The 20,321-nt window shown below is 38.6% G+C and overlaps 1 protein-coding gene across 7 annotated transcripts in view; it reads left to right on the forward strand.

Moving 5' to 3' along the window:
- NALCN (sodium leak channel, non-selective) overlaps positions 1 to 20,321 on the forward strand; it is a 335,141-nt gene that overhangs the window by 11,958 nt on the left and 302,862 nt on the right. For 4 of the 7 annotated variants that reach the window (XM_086708540.1, XM_086708523.1, XM_086708529.1 and 1 more), the window contains exons 2-3: positions 6,259 to 6,405; positions 7,753 to 7,935. In XM_086708540.1, coding sequence (XP_086564666.1) covers positions 6,298 to 6,405; positions 7,753 to 7,935 — 291 coding nt within the window. In that variant the 5' untranslated portion in view covers positions 6,259 to 6,297. Of the gene's footprint in view, positions 1 to 5,440; positions 5,699 to 6,258; positions 6,406 to 7,752; positions 7,936 to 20,321 lie in introns of those variants that run through there. The other 3 variants (XM_086708527.1, XM_086708533.1, XM_086708536.1) reach the window with 3 other exon arrangements.

The following is a 20,321-nucleotide window of genomic DNA, read 5'->3' on the forward strand; positions in this document are numbered from 1 at the left end:
AAGGAAGGATGAGGGGGCAGGGGAGCATGAGGCAGGGCAGAAAGATTTTGGATCACAGGTAATAGACAAAAATAGTGGGCTTTCCCCCCTAATTTACAAGGAAGACATAAAATACGTGATGCTATATTCATTTGTTCTTTTTTTTTTTTTTAAGTTTATTTATTATTTGAGAGAGCGAGCGTGTGCGCCTGCCCACAAGCAGGGGAGGGGCAGAGAGAAGGAGAGACAGAATCCCAAGCAGGCTCTGCACCATCAGCACAGAGCCCCATTCAGGACTCGAACTCAGAGACCTGAGCTGAGATCGAGTCGGGCACTTAACTAACTGTGCGAACCGGGCGCCCCAATATATTCATTTGTTCTGAATGGACATATCGTCTATTGGGAAAGAAATTTGGCCAGCCAAAATGGGCAGTCTGACTTTACAAAGACAATGACGTTTGGCAGTTCCAGCATCAGGAATAAACATCACCTTTGTCTTCAAACTGTTACTGTGATGTGCTGAAGTACAATGGAAGATTTAAATGTGCATATGGAAAGATGCAGCAAACTTGTTCAAATACGATATCAGTGGTTGTTTTGGGTTCTGTGGCCATTTAAAAAAAATAACAACACCAAAAAAAGAGGGAGAAATAGGAATACTTGAATTAAGAATTAAGATTGTATTGCTCAAAAAAATTGATAACACCAAATTAAGTTGTCTCCCAAAATACGTGTTGATACCTTTCTCACCTACATTGATACTTAATCTAGAAAGATGTGCTTTTACCTGTTTACCTGGCAGGGGCTCGCACATATGAGGATGTAAATGAGGTTAGGAGACAAGAGAGACATGGAAAGGCAGATGTTTGAAGGTGGTGTTTATTTACAGTTAGGATTTTCTGTGCATGCATATTTATTGACAGAGAAAGATGTTCACAAGATACTGCAAATGAAAAAAAACACAGCTGGTTACAAGGCAGTGTTTAAGCAGCCATTTAAAAAAATACATGCATGGGAAAATATATATGGAAAAGAAAACAGCAGAGATACAATCCATATGCCATTGGAGAGTAAGTGTCCCAGCTAAAAGAAGTGTCATGAGGAGAGGGAGTGTATTTGACTATTGCTCTGTTTTGCCCAGGGGCTGGCACAATGCGTCCACTCAGCAGCTACTTTGCAAAAACAATTGAGTGCAATTCCTGATGGTTTTCACTTTGTCTCTCATTTTGTTTGTATTTTTTTCTAATTATCCTGCAACAAGGCTGCATTGTTTGTGTAATGAAAGTAGAATAAAAATAAAATGCGTTTCTTTTCCTTTAACTTAAGATGTAGGTATGTGAGGTCTAGGCAGGGACCAGTAGTCAGATGTCCTGACTTGTCAACTGAATCTCGTTAGCACAGATCCAGGTGCATGTTGGGAATCAACTGTTCAACAAATATCCCTTGCCCAGGGAGGTAGTGTGGAGCCAGCAATAAGGTAGTGAAAACATAAGAGTATCATTAGGTGGAGGTTGAAGAATCAGTATGCACTGGTGACATGCTCTCATTTAATTAAACGTGTCATCTGTGTCAGGAGCATGGGGCATTGGGATTCTAGGAGGAAAGAGACCAAGTGTGCTTTGTTAGTGCTAAATTCACATCACCTAACACAATGGTTGGGATAAAAAAATTTTTAATGTTTATTTATTTTTGAGACAGAGAGAGAGAGAGAGAGAGCAGGGGAGGGACAGAGAGAGAGGGAGACCCAGAATCCAAAGCAGGCTCTAGGCTCTGAGCTGTCAGCACAGAGCCCGATGCAGGGCTTGAACTCATGAACCAGGAGATCATGACCTGAGCCAAAGTTGGACACTTAACCGACTGAGCCACCCAGGCACTCCTGGATAATTTTTTTTAAATATACGCAAGCATGAATGAATGAGAAGCTTCTGCCAGCAATGAAGGCTGATCTTCCAAAGACATAACACTAAAGCGTGGGGTAAGAAGTCTGAGAGATATCATTGAACATTTTATTTTCTTCATTTCCTTTTAAAAACCCTGCATGAGTTGAGTTAGGGAATACGAAGGATTGATGTGGGATTGACAATAGATCACTAAGAGAACCCAGCTGGAACAAAGGAGCTGAGATCACTGACAAAGATTGGAGGTTGGAGGATGGGGATGGGAGTGATGAGACGCTTGGCCAATTCAAGTGGAGCCTGTGGATGTGAGCATGACCAGAAGTGCAGGTAAAGCTCAGTGGAACTAAGCGTCCTTACAACCTACAGTTCGTTAAGGCAGGCAGTCCGTAAGCTCTGAACGCCTTTGCTGTTCCCTGCACGAGCCACAGTGCCTGATATCATGGTGAATGTGCAGTCTTTTCTGTGTGAATGAGTGAATGAATGGATGGATGAATGAGAAATAAGGGGATAGGCTGAGGTTTTCTGGGTTACAGGAGAGACCATTAAGTGTGTTGGGAAGTTGGTTTCTATTATAAAGAACGGGACATAATAGAAAGGCTGAAAAGCTGATGTCGGTGGTAGTCCAGACCTGAAGCCCACGGCCAAGCAAGGACTCTAGTAATGGGGCAAATGTGAAGGAGGCCATGTGCACCAGAACGGAGAATCTGTGTAGTCCTTCTGCACATACGAGGACCTGAAGAGCTCGGAGTAGGAAGATCTGGGAATTGAGAAGAAAGAGTGAAGCACGAGCATGTGGGACTGGTATGGACCTGTCCCGGTGATTTTTAAGTGGTGACAGTGTTGGTATGGCCTGTGTCTGGCCTGCAAAGCAGCAGAGTAGATCCAGGACTCAGGATCCAGACACCAACAGATGGTGATGGAAACTCTAAGAACAGATGCTCATTTAAGGGGTTAAGTACAGAGGACAGACACAGGGGACAACAGGTGAAGGACATACTGTAAACCGTCATTTAGAATATGGAAGATTCAAAAGAGTTTAATGCAAGCCCAAGAGAGTTACAAGGAGAAGAATTGAACCATAGTGTTGCAAGCACTTTGCAGTTGAAAGAAAACTGGATGTATCAATTGCAGTTTGGTCAAGAGAGAGCTGCAATGTCCTAAGCAAAGTGTATGCCAATAAAAGTATAATGTTCATATTACAGAATACAAAACTGGATTTTAACCATTTAAAGGAGAGCAATGAACCCAAATAGGTTTTCTCCCTGAATTGCCGTTAATTGTTTCCAAGTGAAAGATTTATCAACGAACATATTGTAACTGTGCAGCCTTCTCCTGCTATTGAACTATTTAAATACCAACCACTTTTAATAAGGGCAGAACAGCTACCAGAAGCCTTGCCTTTTAAATTTAGTGCACTGCCTTATGAAGGACACTTCTTTAAACAGAAAAAAAAAAGCATTATAAATACATAATAGTGATAAGGCTAAGATACACAGAAACGATTTCCTATCAAAATAGTCAGCTTACCTGGGATACTTAAACATACCTGCTGGTCTTTATCGGTAGAGTAATGGGTTTGCTGTACTTGGTTATATTGTTTCAGCATGAATGGATGTGTAAAACCATAATTGCTGTGCAGAAACAAAAATTTTTATAATCAATTGCCTCAAATTAATTTTGGACTCTTCACATGTTTGTAACGTTAATTCGTTTTACTACTTGCGTGCTTTACCTAATATTTAATATTGTTAAATTAGCCAAAACGTCAGTGATGCAGGACCTAGTTGTTGAGTTCTAAATGTATTTGTGGATTAACCAGGTTCTATGAGAGTTTGAACAGATGGTTTTCTTGGGCCCTGTTCAATTTGGTGGCATTTTTGCAGTAGGTAAAGTTTGGGACAAAGTGTATGACAACTAATATCATTCATTATAGGTGCACGGTTTTGATGGGCCAAATGTAACCAGCATAGAGATTAAAAAATAAATAATCTTGGATGTCTAGTTCTTTAGAAAAAGAAATCCATAATGAAAAAATCAGCTTTGCTTCAGATGGGATATTTATAATAAAAGGTGCATGAAATTCATATACGAAGGTATCACATTTATACATCAAAAGTTTTTCAGACTGTAACTTAGGGTCAGATCATAAGAGCAATAAATGGCCATTCATAAATCTCCACTGACTCAGTGAAAAAGGTATTATGATTAGTGGCTAGGTCTATAAAATTTTCTTGTATCATCTTCAAACAACTTTGTAAAACCACTCTTTATTTCCTTTGTGTTGTGTAATCTTGAAGGATTTCTTAAAGATTCAGTATCCTGTTTTTGGGTACATAGGAGCCTGTCATTCAAGAAGCATCCCAAATTGAGGCCACCAGATGTTTGCCTCCATAGTAAATCAGAGAGCAAGCATAATTTGAATATTCTGCATATATTTACATATCGATGTCAAGAGTCCCTAACTCCAATTATGTAAAATAAAATTAATTAGTGCAGCCTACTGCAAAGCCCATATTCAAATCCAATATTCAGGGCAAGACAGCCTGGAAATACCTAGCACATCTTAAAGCCAATTAGCTTGATTTCTTCTGGGAATCCAAGGGCTGGGCAGACACACCTACCTGGTGCATCCAGGAGAGCATGGGCATATAAGGAGGTACCCAGACACAGAGAATCAAAGTCAAAGCTGATTTGTCCTGAGCTGCTGTGGTTTGTTCTCTTTCCCAATGAAAATCGCCATCGCATATATTTACAGAGACTGCAGACACATTTCTTGTTATTCTCATGCTCCCCCGAGAATTGAGTGGCCCTCATTGTCCCTTTAGTTAGAGTTCGTCATCTGGCAGATAGGAGAGCCAGTGCCCCTTCCTGGTGTTAAAACTACTGTGTTTTCCTGACTCAACATTTCCATGGCTGTTCGCCGCCTGGACCTTTTCCCTCTCTTACCTGCCTTTCAGAATCCTGATCAGTCCTCAGCATCAGTTCGGACCACGACAAGCACTTAGGCTTTGTAGTCAGACGAACATCTTTTACATTTCAAGTTTGCTTGGATGGGGCCTCAGTCAAATTATTAACCGCCCTGAGGCTGGCATTTCTCATGCTTGCATGAAAAGACAAATGCTTCCTTTCTATTGTCAGTTGTAAAGATGAAGTAAAAGATTATTGCTAAGTGTGCAAAACATAGTATATATCCAAAAAATGTTAGCTTTGCCTCTTCCTTTAAGACTCAGTCCAGGTGTTGAGATGCCTGGGTGGCTCAGTGGGTTAAGCATACAACTTCGGCTCAGGTCATGCTCTCACAGTTGGTGAGTTTGAGCCCCATGGAGGGCTCTCTGCTGTCAGTACAGAGCCTGCTTCGGATCCTCGGTCTTCCTCTCTCTCTGCCCCTCCCCAGCTCTCTCTCTCTCTCTTTCTCTCTCTCTCTCTCTCTCTCTCTCTCTCTCTCTCAAAAATAAACTTAAAAAAAAAAAAAAGGATTCAGTCTAGGTGTTAATCAAATGAGAAGTCTGTGGACTCAGAGTAACCAGGCACCGCCTGCCTTTGTGTCTCTTCTCAGATTATATTGTACTTGTTTGCTGTTCGTGTCCTGAGGGCCTGGCATAGAATAGGCCCTCCTTCAATGGCTGCCGGATTGTAGAAAGGGATAGCCAATGGCTAGAAGGAGGTGACACATATAGCAAGATGTGGATGCCTTGGAACTGTGGCGATTGAAGAGGCAAGCGGGCATCTCCTCTCAGTCTTCAGTGTGATTTGGATTTACTTCAAGATAACTGGAAGGATTGATGCAGTCACAGTCTTCGTAAAAGACAGAAAAAATTAGAGTAGGTTCTGCCCAAGTCTCTCTGCCCCACATCCTCTGTGTCAAGGACAGCTGGGAACTCAGTTTGGAACTACCATTGGAGATAGATGTTTGTGAATGTCACATTCAATTAACCTGGGGGGAAATCCTAGGAAAGATCTGAATATTTCATCTGGATTGGTCACCTGTGCTCTAGCACAGACTGCCTTTAAGTGGGGACAGCTCTGGATATATGAACATAGACCTCAAAAAAGTTCCTACTAATGCGTGTATCCTAAAGGGCAAAGCTAATCTACCCCAGTTCACCTAGGCTAGTGCTCTCTAAACTGGCATGCAAATTGTTTATGAAGTGCACAGGATGATCTGTCGTGTTGAGAGAGAAGAAAAAATTCAAACTTGGATTGATGTTTTATCTCATGTTTTTAAAATTTCTTTTTCTTTTTGCATGTGCTTATCATACACAATATAATCGATCCTGTGTATAATTAATGTATGCATATGATTACACAGGGGACTCTGCTTTGGAAGTGATCGCGGTCAAGATGGTTTAGGTGACTAACATAACTGTCTCTCTTCTTCCAGACTGCAGTTTTGTACTTGCTCACGAGAGCTAACTCCAGTATGCTCAAAAGGAAGCAGAGCTCCAGGGTGGAGGCCCAGCCAGTTGCTGACTTTGGTCCGGATGAATCTCTGTCAGACAACGCTGACATACTCTGGATTAACAAGCCAGTAAGTTTCTTTTTTGAAGAATGGAGAAGCACATGCTGATTGAAAAGGAAATTTGATTCATATAATTCAAAAATCATGTACCTTTGGCTTTGAAATGACTGTTTGAGCTGTAGTAGAATATGGATGAGTCTCAGAGTCTGGAAGTTGAGAACAATTCAGACGGAATAAAGAGGTGCCGCTGCGAGTTATTCACATAGGAAGGCCTTCTGGGTGGCCTGCTCCTGCCTCTCCCCGCTCCGTCATGCTGTCCTCAGCGTAGCGATAATGCCACTTCTCAGTCCGATCCAAAGCCGGAGCCCCAGATGAGTAATCTGTTCTATCAGACTCCCTTTACTCATGGTTCTCAGTGTGCATGAATCTGTGAGGGGATAATCAAATGTTTGGAATTAAAAGTTGTCTTCTGAGTTACAAGTTTTGAGTAGAAGTAAAGGTTAATGAGGTAGTGCATAGTGCCTCTGAAGAATTTTGTCACCTTTTTTGCCTAATTAAGGTGATGAAAACTTGAGGGGAACATTTGGTACAATGTCACTGGACTAGATAGTGTAGCAGCCAGAAGGTAGAGTGGCATGTTCCCGGGTCTTCAAAGCTCATCTCTACCACACAGAGTTAGCTCCACTGTATTAGTGAACTCACAGCAGAGGCAGAAGGAAGGCAATGAACTGTTACACTCGCAGTGATTGTCTTTCCCCCGACCTGGGTAGGTATCATCTGCCCTGTCTCCCCCCGCTTTCTGGTCTTCTTCGTCTAAGCTGCCCTCCAGACTACGTGTCTGACATGCTCAGATTTCTCCCTACATTTCCATTTCTGTTCACATTGCCCTTTTGCCTTACAGTCATTGAAACATCCCTATTACCTGCATTGCAAATTAAAACGCATTAGTGTTACATTGAAGACTTTTTATATTCTGGCTCTAAGAGCCCAGCAACTGTTCCTTCCTGGATGTGCACACTGTCCACTTGAGCCTCATCATTGTCTTCCTGTTCCTCCGAGATATCCGGCCAGTTCACATGGTTTCCCTGCCTCGAGGCCTTTCCCAGCCTCTGATGAGTCAAATCCTCCTGCTTCGTTAAAGGCTGAACTACATGACCACAGAAGAGTCTCTTAAACTTTCAGTCCTAGTGTGTTCATGTGGACCGGAGGCTGCTTTCAGCATTAAATGATGTAAAGTATGTGAAAATATTTAGCACATTGTATGTACTTAACAGACATTAGTTTCCTTCTTTGTCTTCACCATGCTGGTGAAATATTTTAATCTCAGTATCATGGTTTCCAAATAGTGTGGCTTAGAGCACAAGTTGAAGATAGCGTTTTATGGTGTCACGTGGTAACTTTGGACCATTTTTGCAGTGGGTTCACTCCTTGCTACGCATCTGTGCCATCATCAGCGTTATCTCTGTCTGTATGAACACGCCCATGACATTCGAACACTACCCCCCTCTTCAGTATGTGACTTTCACTCTGGATACTTTGTTGATGTTTCTCTACACCGCGGAGATGATAGCAAAAATGCACATCCGGGGTATTGTCAAGGTGAGTGTTTTCTAACCAAAATGCACTGAGAATCTCCGCGGAGATGATAGCAAAAATGCATATCCGGGATATTGTCAAGGTGAGTGTTTTCTAACCAAAATGCATGGAGAATCTGAAGTAGTTTAATAATATTTTCCTTTTCGTCTCAGTAAAATAAAAACATCTCTTTATCCATACTGAAGTTTTTAAAAATTGGACATAACTCCAGGGGTTGGTGAAAATATGATGCCTAAGAATATTTAAAAAGTGAAATAAATTGTGTAAGATGCAAAGCCTTGGGTTATCCAGGAAGGAGCTAGATGGTCTGACTACTGGCTTCATGGCCAGAGTAGGGTTGATTCTGCCACATGCAGTTGAACCCGTGGCCTGATGCAGTGACCAGCCCACGTGTGGTTCCTGTGGATTTACAGGATGCAGAATAAATGTTACATGATGAAGTCACAGTGTGATGGTATTCAGAATGTCTTTAGTCCGAGGTGTCCTGAAGATATAAAGTGGTGAAAAGAAAGGACATGAGATGGAAAGCAAGAGTATAATAAAAGGAAGTTGTGGCATGCAATTGGCACCATTGGGAGACAAAAAATAAATAAAAAGGAAAAGAAAGAAAAAGCAAAGGAAGGAAAGTTCTGTCTGAAGATATCCCTTCTATACCACTGACCTTCACACAGAGGATAAAACTATGTAGATGACGTCTCTAAAGTATTGGAAATTGTGCTATGTAGGGAGACAGTGGTGTGATGAAATTGCAGAATGGACAAGTGAGGGTCCGTGAGTGACAGATTTTACTCAAACCTTAGCTCTTTCCTTTACTGACTGTACCAGCATCTCCAGTTACATAATTTTGGTAGAAAAGGGCCTTATTTTGTACAAGGATTTTAAGAATCTAATGAGATGATGCATAACATGAAGTTACGGGTCACTGCTTCTCTTTGTACATAATTCATTGTGTGTTATCCTTAAAAGAGAGGGATCACAGTCAATGCATTACTCTTTTCATTTTTAACTTTTTGAAAATCTTTTTCTTATGGAAAATTTTAAGTTTACACAAAAGTGAAGATTAGAGTTGTAGTGAATCCCTATAACTCAATATCAACAATTATCAATATTTGCCAGACTCTATTCATTTTAACGCAAATCTGAGAAATCAGGTCATTTCAGATGTAACTCCATATGCATTGCTGATAAAATGTTTAAACCATTACCATTGTGCTATTATTGCATCTAGCAGAATTAACAATAATTTATTAATGTAGGCCAGTACCAATTCACATTCATATTTTTCCCAATTGTCTAAAATATTTCCTTTTATAATAAGATAGCTTCTTTGAATCAGGTCTCACACAGGCTCCACAAAGGATATTTGTTATATTTTTAAATCTCATTTAAGTCTCTTTAAGCCCATTAGTTCTCAACTCCACAAACCTTGCAAAAAAAAATTTTTTTTTCATATCATGGATCCATTGGGAAAATGAGTCTTCTGTAGAAAGTTCTACATTCTAGATAAATGGTGAATTGCTTCCTAGTGGTTCCATTATTAGTTTCTCTATATTCCATATTCCCATAACCATTTTGACTTTGTAGACAACGATGTACATGGGCACCTCTTTCCCCGAGTGGTCATCACAAAGTATTTTGTAAAACTTACAGATATTTGCCAATCTGATGGGTGAGATATGGAAACGCAGTGTAGTTTTAATTTGCATTTCCGTTTTGAGAATGAGGTTGAGTCTGATTGTATGCAAAGGCCATTTTCAAGTTGTGATTATTTTTCATTCAAATTTTGGGTACTCATTGTGTTAGGAATATTAGCCCTTTGTGATGTAAATTGCATTTACTTGTCCCCAGTTATCATTATCTTTGCTCATGGTTTTTCAAGCCACACACATTTCTTCCTATCCCAAATCACGTGCTGTCTTTCCATTCTACCAAGTCTGCCCTTATGTCTTACAGGAGTGTTTTATACTTCTCCTTATATACATTTTGCACATTTTTTGTTCTATTTATGCTTTGGTGTGTTATTTCATCTTTTTCCTATCAGTATGGGGTCTTATCTTCTATTAGCTGTTGCAACTTGCTATTGTTCTTTTAAATGAAGGCTGTTATTTTATATGTTAATATTATTTCCTGCTACTTTACTAAATTTACTGAATTCTGCTTTTCCATTATTTATTTTGGCATTTCCATATCATCAAATCCTATAAAAATAAAGACAGTTTTGTCTTTTTATTTCCAATGCATATGCTTCTAATTGCTTTCGCTTACTTAATTGAGTCAGCCCAATTTTAAAAAGTATTAGAGGTGGTGAACGTAGTTGCTTAACCCCTGGCTTCTTTAGAACATCTCTAATGTTTCCTCATTAAATAATTAGAAGGATTGGAGTTTGAAGTATGTATATCTTATCAGATTAGGTGAATAAACATCAATTACAGTTTTTGACTGTTGTATCATGAATAGCTTTTAAATTTTGTTGAATGATTATTTTTCTCTTTAGCTCTTGTAATAGGGTAGATTTCCTAGTATTGAGCCATTCTTACATTTCTGGAAAAACCTGAGTGGGGTCACGGCACAGTTTAATTCCGGTTTAATGTGCAATTTATTATACTTGCTATTATTTTCCTTCTTTTAATTTTGTCTGATCTTTGTCAGGATTTGATATTAGATTTTCCGTGTGTGGGGGGAGGGGTGCACAGGCACTCCTATGCTCTATCTTGAAATTGTTTTAACTTCACGAGTTTGATACAAATCTCCTATGAAACCATCTGGTCCTAGTGCTTTTTTTTGTTTTTTTTTTTTTGGTGGAGCTCCTTTCTATTTCTGTTTCTTCTATGGAAATTGTTCTGTCTAGACTTGTGTGGTCTATTGGGGTCTGTTTGGTGAAGTTACTCTTTTAGGAAATTATCCAGTATTTAGTTTAATTTGTTAACTTAAGATTGTTTAAATAATTTTAATTTTCTCTCTTTGACTAGTACTTTCTCTGAATTTTGAATCTTTTGTTAGAGTTTCTTTAGGTTATATTGGCTAGTACTGTTTGTTTTGTTTTGTTTCATTTTGTTTTAGATTAGCCAATTGGTTTACTTAGAATTAGCTTAATCATTCTAACTCAATTTTTACTTTTGCCTTTATTTACTAATTAATTAATTTATTTTTTGCTTTTTGGTTTATTTTTTTGGTCTATTCCTAGATTTTTGAAGATGTTTTACATTGTCATTTCTTGAGATTTTTAAATATGGTACTTGATTGCCTCTGGTATAAATGTGACTATGAGACTGCTTTTTCCTTCTGTGTGATCTTTTCTTTTGAATACTGAGAGTCTTTCCTTTTTTAGTAAAGCCAGTAGTTCAATGAGAATACATCTTTTGTTGACTATTATGGATATAGGTATATCACATGATATTTATTTTATTCCATCCTGTCTTGTTGTTCTTCAGGATTTCTTTTGTATTCTAATTACTAGTATCACGTTTTGGTCATTTATTTCCATCATTTTCTTTCCATGTGTTTTGTTTCATTTGTTTCATTTTTATCTTTTTTTAAAATTCTGTTTCCTTTACTGTACTCCCCATCTGTGCTCCTTCAAGTTTACTTCCCTTTCTAAAATTTTTTTTTCATTTCTTTCTAATTCTAATTATTTCCTGAACACTTTCCTGTCTTTTTTTTCATAGTGTCCTATTATTTAGACACCATTTCTGTACTTCCCTGTTTCCAGTTTTGTGCTGCTCTTGCAGCATTTATTTTTCTTAATTTCTTTTGATCATTTTGTTATATACTACTGGAGTTTTTACCTGTTTTATATGTTTATTTTTTGTGTTTCTTATATTTTATACATTATTTTACAAATTTATATGTAAAACATACATCATTTTACATATTTATAAGGACTATGATCATATATGTAGTATTATATAATCTAATATATGATTATAATATATTCATAAGGACATGGTCATAATCCTTTTGTTCTGTTATCTTTGTTGTTGTTGCTCTTGTGAAATGGGTAGAGTAGCTTCCATACGATTTCAGGTTGAGGATTCCCTATGCCATTGTTACCATGAAGTATAAAATATATAGCTTCTCTGTGTGGTGACCATCCCAGGGCATATCTCTACCTCCTCTGAACTGCTGGTCCTCTTGTCTAATCCTTCCTATCTTTTGTCCCTCATGTCCCTGCCCTACCCACTTTGGATTCTACTCCAGGAGATTTTATTTAGCTTGGGTCTCTGGTCTCCCTGTAAGGAGTTTTTATTAGGTACATTTGGGAGATTAGGATATTCTGTTACCTCTGATCTTTCTGCAACCCTTTGGTGGGCACTTTGTTTTTATTACTTATTTTTGTTTTGTTCTTTTATGTTATATTCACCTCCAATTTGTAGACTGCTCTATTTACATTTCTAGGAATTTTGCTATGTATTCCCAGATTCACTTAGTGAGGCTCCCCCTGAGTATTTCACTAGTATTTCTTAGTAGTTTCAGTATGAAATTCTTGGATCAGCCATAACTTCCCTGCATGCTTTCCTTCTATAGCCTCCCCAAGCTGCGATCTTGAGTAGGTGTTGATACTGTCAATAGTTTTGGTCTTTATTTTGGAATGCATTGTCACATAGCTTTATTCAAGATTATGTCCATGAATATTTTTTTCTATGCTATCTCACTTGCTTTTGTTTCTTAGGAAATTTGGGAGATTCAAAGAACTACCATTATGATCTTACCCCAATTGAAGTCAACTGCTTAACCTTTAAAGCAGTTTATTTAGCATATACTTTGTGTTGGACACAGCTGCTTACTCTATGACCAAAGAAGCAAATTCTGGCTGTCTTTTTTTTTTTTTAAAGGAAGTGGTGGGAGGTCTGTTGAGCATATTGAGCGAATTCGGCACTGGAAGATCAAGCTTACACAGTACACTCCAGGGAGCTCTGCACTCAGGGCAGCAATGAGCTCAGCTCAGGTCACACATCGCAGCAATCTGGTCCACATGCCACCACTGCTGACTTTGTGAACATTGCCCCAGGTTCTCTCTGTCTTTGTCCTCAGAAGTCAAGGTTCACAATTGTGAGAGTGAATATCTGATTGGCCAGGTTATATTAGGGTTTGGAGGAGAAGTCACGGGGGAAATGCAGTCTGATGCACCTGATAGTGGAGACAAAAAGGACAAGAGTGAAGCTGGAAGCTTGTCTAAAGATACATTGATTAATTCCCTGAACACTGCTCTCAAAGCGTTTGTTATTGCCTGACTTCCCGCCTTTGATTACATATAGTCCTAGTGGCCTTCAAAGAATTAAACTCCAAAGAGCTCACAAGTACTTTGGAGTTTGTAGTAGTTTCCTACTTCTTCTATAACTAATGACACAAATTTGATGGCTGAAAACAACAGAAATCTATTGTCTCACAGTTCTGTGAGGCCACAAGTCCAAAATCAGAATGTCAGCAGGGCCACGATCCTTCTGAAGGTTCTAGGGAAAAACCCCACCTTGCTCTTCCTCACTTTGGGTGGCTCCGGGAAGTTTTTGAGAATCCTCAGCTTGTAGCTAGCTGCATTACTCCAATCTCTGCTCCTGTCTTCGTGTGGATTTCTTCCCTCCACGTGTCTCTGTGTGTCCTCGCCTCTTCTTTTAAGGACACTAGTCATTGGATTTAGGGCTCACTCTAATTCCGTATGACCTCATCTTAACTAATTACATTTTTGAAAGACCTTCTTTCCAGATAAGGTCACATTCTGAGGTTCTGAGTGGGTATGGCTTTGGGGGGCACACTGTTCAACTCACTGCAGAATTAGTTTCAGCTAGCCACTTGACCAGGCAGCTGCTTGCTATTGTTAGATATTATAAGAAGCTTTGAAAAGAGTTTTCTGAAGTTTGTGGAAACTTCACAGAGGTTGTGGAAACTTCTGAGTTCTGTGGAAACTCACAGAAAATTGGGGTACACATGTAAAAGAGAAATTCAGTTTCAAGTTCAAGAATTGAACTTGAAAGGAATCCTCAAAGCCACCGCAATCTACCACCACTGCATTTACCAAGAAACCAGTAAACTCAGAGAATCACCAAGAGCCTATTGTGAGTATAGTAAGCATGGCCCCCAGGAAAGGCAACATGGCTCTAATATGTGACCCACAGCCCACCGGGAAAAGTGCTGGTTCATGGGAGCAGTGGGCACCTGCCATACCTCAACCAGTGGATTTCAGAATGATTTGAAGATTGTCTAGGTTTTTCACAAACTTGCTAGGCCAGTTATTTTAAACATTAGGTTTAGATATGTCAAGGTACTCAAAATTGGTAGCTAAACCAGGAGGTCAACTTGGAGGAAAAGTGGTCTTGTGAGGGTGGAGGAATTTTTTATGCCACTGTAACGTCATGCCCAGCACAGCCTAGCCCTGTTTTTAATTCTGTGATTCCCCAGAGGGCCTCGGATGACGCTGGCACTTGTGTATGTTGGCTATTCAGGCAATGACAATCTCTGAATATTCTGGATGGAGTACTTTGGGATTAAAATCACCATGTGTTGATTTCTTTGAGATTCCAATTTGAACGAACAAAAGCATGACATTTCCTAGAGTAAAAGTTTTGTTTCTTAAGTTATTTAATAAATTAAGCCTTGGATTTCACATCATGAAAATGACAGACATTTCACTGTCACAGTCTAATGACAAGAAGAACAGAGGTAGACTTAATATATTCATGCCAAGTGAACAGAGCGCTGAATGAACAGAGGTTTTAATAGTTCAAATATTAAAAGTCAAAGCAGTCGTTAAATAAAATATTTGCTTTATGACCAGTTTGTTTTCAAAATGCTGTTATTGAGTCATGTCCAGTGTTTTCTGACTTCCATCAATATTTGGATGATGAGCTATTGACTAAAACTAAAAATGTTTTTTTAATTTTCAGTCTGTAAGAATTAAAAATTGAAAATTAACATCAAACACAGATTTCTATTTTTCATTTAGGAATATTTGGATTAAACACAAATATAATGCAGATTGTAGTAATGCTGCATTGCTAACATTATCTTGAAGTAATCATTACAGCTTCATATCTCATTAAAACTGGTGTTCAGTATTTAAATGCTAGCTGACATTTTGGTTAAATGTAGTTAAATAGGAAGTTTGATGTTCCTGAACCAAGCTTTAAATTTATCATCTCACTGAATTTTCACCCTTGTACCCCCCATTGCAGAAAGCCATGATTTTATTATCATTTTTGTAACACGGATTTCTGCAAACATGCATGTTATGACAGATACAGACCAAAGAGTATATTGGACTTGAGATTACATTCTTGTATTTGAAACTTAACTTACCTTCCTTTGGACATATACTCAGAAGTGGGATTGCTGGATTATAAAGTATTTCTGTTTTTAATTTTTTTTAGGAATCTCCATATTTTTTTTTTTTTTTATAATGGCTGTACCAATTGACATTCCCTGCAACAGTACACAGGGTTCTTTTTCTCCATGCCCTCCCCAACACTCGTTATCTCTTGTCTTTTTGGTAAATCCTAACATATATGCAATAATATTTTATTACGTTTTGATTTTAATTCTCCTGATTATTAGTGAAGTTGAGTGCCTTTTCATATACCTGCTGGCCATGTGTATGTCTTTTTTAGAGAAACGTCTATTCTTGTCCTTTGCCCTTTTAAAATCAGGTTATTTGTTTTCCTATTGAGTTATAAACATATGTCAACAACTAAGTTGTACACCTTAAGTATATACAACTTGAAATTTTTGGATTATATGCTAAAGTTGGGAACAAATCTCAGACTTTTCATAAGACTTAGTTTTAGCGGGGTCCTGGGTGGCTCAGTTGATTGAGCATCTGACTCTTGATTTTAGCTCAGGTTAGCATCCCGTGTTCGTGGGTTCAAGCCCTGCATGGAGCTCTCTGCTGTCAACACAGAGCCCACTTCAGATCCTCTGTCTCCCTCTCTCTCTGCCCCTCCCTGCTCATGATCTGCCTCTCTCTCTCAAAATAAATAAATGAACTTTAAAAAAAACACTTAATTTTAGCAAAATATCAGGTTACGGTAAATTTATGTTGTCAATTTAAATTTTATTGGCCTTGTATTTTTGTATTTATAAATTTGTTTTGGTTTTACAGTTGAGGGAGAAAGATGTAAGTATTTAAATTAGTCCATAATAAAATACATCAGCCCATATAGGGGCTGTATGATCATTTTCCAGAGGACCTCAAGTTTGAATTACTGTGCTCTCATTAATTAACCCTGCTATATTTTTTAAACTTTTATTAAACACCTGTCTGCTAAAAAACTTGTGTTTTCATAAAATATTTCCATGCTCTCTCTACCTTAATTCATTGGCCAATAGCACTACAGTTACCTCTCGATTTTTTAGTGACTTTACCCAGAAAATTTGCAAACATGTGCTGTGTTTGTTCACTTACAGGGCTTAACGCTTGTGTTTTTTCCGCACGTATACAGGATCATTATGAATGTATATGTGCATCTCATATTCTATTTTAAGCATCAGGTTATACTTTTGTTAATACGATTTTACATTTTTTGTAACAGAGCTGTACAAATATTTTGGTTGGAAATTGTACCATATGCACTGATTTCACCACGATATTTCTGAGGAGCAGTCAGATTTAGTTATTAAGTGATTAACACCAATATGTCATGTGTCTTCTGTTGGAAAAGTATGAGTGAGTCAGTGTACACATATGTCAGGGATTTGGGGAATTCTGGTCTTTTATTTTTGGAAGAGTGTTTTCCATGGGTAGAACTATATTCGTCCATATAAAATATTTATAGAAGCAAACCAGTGTGCCGTGCTCATCATCATATACAATGCTCTAAAATTATACCTAGCCTGCTTTGGCAATGTTATGGTACACCTAGAATTCCCACCTAATGCTTAAGAGAATGTGATCCACTAATCACCTAGTTTATAGAATCACCTGCAGCAAGCCAAATCCAGAAACTTTAGTTTTTGAAACAAAAGTACTGACACTGTGGCTTTCTAGTATTGGTCACTAGTTTTATTGACCTAGTGTTTTGCCTCATATGTTAAACTATGCATAAATATATATTCAAGATCCTAAAATTTTAAGGTGCTTAAGATAGAAGTATAATATAAATATAAGAGAGAGTTATATTGTTAATCCCAAGTACTGTTTCCAAGTTTCCGTTTAATCAGTTGGCAGACGTTGATTGGACCACTTGTAATGATATCACCACTGCCCTAAGAGAAGAGACAAAGAGCAGAACTCCACTTTGTGGATCTGACTTGTAAACCACTTATGAGCACCTCTGAGTTTCTGCATCTAACCTATTCCTGCAAATATATTTCAGCATATTTGCAGAAAACAGGTGCCTGTGTTCCATAAGTTTAAATGGAAAATTAATAATGTATTACAGAAACCCCAACCAACTTCTCCAAATATCACTAAATTGTTCTCTAACACTGTATAATTCCCCCGCACATTTCTGTATAATGAACAACATCTAAAACACCTATCGCTCAGTTATTTGTACTTAAGGAATTCAGGAGTGGATGTTTTGTATGCACCAAACAAGAGTGGGGTCATGTGCTCTTATGTAAATAAGCAAAGAAATAATATGCAAAAGGACTATCTATCACATTTGATTGAATCTGTGAGGTCATCCGTTGTAAGGTGAGGCACACGTTATAGTCCCTAGGAAAGAAAAAGTGCTTCTAATTACACTTTGATTGTAAGATGTAAGATTGTAATGAATGCAATCAATTGATGCAATTGATTACAAGATACATCCTAAATTTAGAAATGTTAAACTATATTGGGGTGGAGTGGGGGGATAAGATGTCTTAAAATTGATGAAGCCAGATCAAATGACCTGAGTTCGTAGACTTTAGTCCCAGGTCCCGTGAAAAGCTAACCCTCTGAGGGAAGATGGGCAGAGGAAGATTGTGATGCACTTGACCCTTATTTGTGAAGTAGATGATCAATACCAGGACAAGATTTAGCCCAAAAGAGCAACAGAGCTGTACCTACATTGTACCCAGACCTTCTTGAAGGATTTATGGGCAGCTTCAATGTTTCCACTGGCACACATGCCGATTCATTATAGAGATTTTCTAGTAACATAGTGATCTGGGGACAAATATTTTTGCAAATATAAATAGTGAGAATTCAGATTGAGGGACACACCTTTGTAGTTTTGCAAAAATGCTGTAATGGTATTTTGTAAAAGATATGGGGAGAAAGGGCACAAGAAATAGTGAAAAAGTTTTCTTGGGGATATTGGAGAAGTCTTGAAGAAAGAGGAACGGAAGCCAGCGTCCCGAGTAAATGTGGTCTGTGGCAGGGGTGTTGGGGGTGGAAGTAAAGGGTCAGTAAAGGTACACGGGGGACTCAACTCTGAGAGTGACCTGATCTGCTTTGGATTTGAGTGGTTCACTCCAGAGGTGACATGCTCCGTGCACTGCAGGAGAAACTGAGGCAGGAAATCCTTCTGGCAAGAAATGTCTTCAAAAATTTTGGTTTGAGGTATGTATTATTTTAAGGATTTCACGGCTTTTATAATGTTCCTCATGCTTGAAGGTCTGCCCATTCATTGCCGCTCCCCAATAATTTGTTTCTAATTGCCTCACCACTAATCCCTATTCTGAGAAGCAGTCTAGCTCACCAAATCTCTGGAGGCAGAAATAAACCATTTGGGTGATAGATGTTTGTGTTGTTGCAGAACATTCCATGTATTGCAGACTGCGAATTCTTCAGACAATCCTCATTTGTCTATTTTTCATGTGGCAATAAACATAGGTAAAAGTAACATGCATGCTCTGAGCACTGTTGAAGTGATAAATAATAAGGCTAAGACACAGTGACAGATGGGCCCTGGGAACTGGGAACAATAAATCATGTGCTCAGGAAGCTAGACCAGTGCCTATCATTTTTGCAAAGGCAAACTGTATCCTTAGAAATGTCTTCAAATAAATGTGTTTGGTTTCTCTGCTTATTAAATACTTGCATGGCAATTTAGGTTCCTCTCTTATCCTGTATAATTGATTGGCAGCCTCTGAGTATTTACCTTTGTAAAAATTGACGGACAACTCTTGAATAACTCCTCAGCCACCAGCATGCAGATTTCTGCCTCAGCATTGTCTGCTCTCCATTTTTGTGGATGGAACTGGCAAATTAAAACCTTTCTGCCATATTTGAGGTGTTAACATTTCTTGAGTACCTGTATGTTAGGCTCTGGTTACATATTCTGGAGGCAGGGAAAAGGGACAGCTTATAACCTGCGAATATTATGACTTGGGTGTTAATACAGGAGGATTTTTGGGGAGGCGCCTGGGTGGCTCAGTCGGTTAAGCAACTGACTTCGGTTCAGGTCATGATCTAGCGGTTCATGGGTTCGGGCCCCGCATCGGGCTCTGTGCTGACAGCTCAGAGCCTGGAGCCTGCCTCGGGTTCTGTGTCTCCCTCTATCTCTGCCCCTCCCCCACTTGTGCTCTGTCTCTCTCTCTCTCTCTCTCTCTCTCTCTCTCTCTGTCTCTCTCTCTCAAAAATAAACAAAATGTAAAAAAAATTTTTTAAAAATACAGGAGGATTTTAAAAGGATATGGACATAACCAATTATGATTAAAAGTCTTTGACAATACGAATGAAAAAAGAGGCAATTTGGTAAATGTGTCAGACACAAAATGTATTATGAGATTACATTTCAAAGCATCAGGTTCAAAGTCTATGTATTAAAAGTTGTTTTAAGGGCGCCTGGGTGGCTCAGTCGGTTAAGCATCTACCTTCAGCTCAGGTCATGTTCTCACGTTTTGTGAGTTCAAGCCCCAAGTCGGGCTGTCTTATCTCAGCAAAGAGCCTGCTTTGGATGCTGTGTTACCCCCCCCTCTTTCTCTACCCCTTCCCATCTCACATTACCTCTTTTTCTCTCAAAAATAAATATTTTTAAAAAGTTGTTTTAAGCTTATGAAGCCTTAGTGATTATCAATAGTGATTAACATGATATCAATTTCTGTTCAGTCATATTTGCAACTACATTATAGTGCACAAAGTATATGCACATTGACCCGATTCTCATTTGCATGGCCTGTAGCCTCTCTTCAGTCAAACTGTATGCATCCAGGAAATACCCAAAAGCTATCTTATAATTTCATCTGTGGTCTTTCATGATCATATAGGAAAAAAGTCATAACTTTTAGATATTAACTGGAAAGATAATAATACATCTTTCTCTCTTTGCCAGAAGTCAAAGAATCATTCCTGTTAAGGAACAATACTAATTTCAGTGAATGGATGCTTAAATGGATGCATTCATGAGGCATATGAATGGACTTCTTACTGTATGCATTGTAATCTGCAGAAACTCTGTAAGACATCATATATACGCTTATCTAATTCATTTGATATCTTCTGGTTGTCACACTCTGTGCAAGGTGCCCGA

Source organism: Puma concolor, chromosome A1, assembly GCF_028749965.1.
Source record: "Puma concolor isolate L17-30 chromosome A1, mPumCon1.1.hap2, whole genome shotgun sequence".
Lineage (NCBI taxonomy): Eukaryota > Metazoa > Chordata > Mammalia > Carnivora > Felidae > Puma > Puma concolor.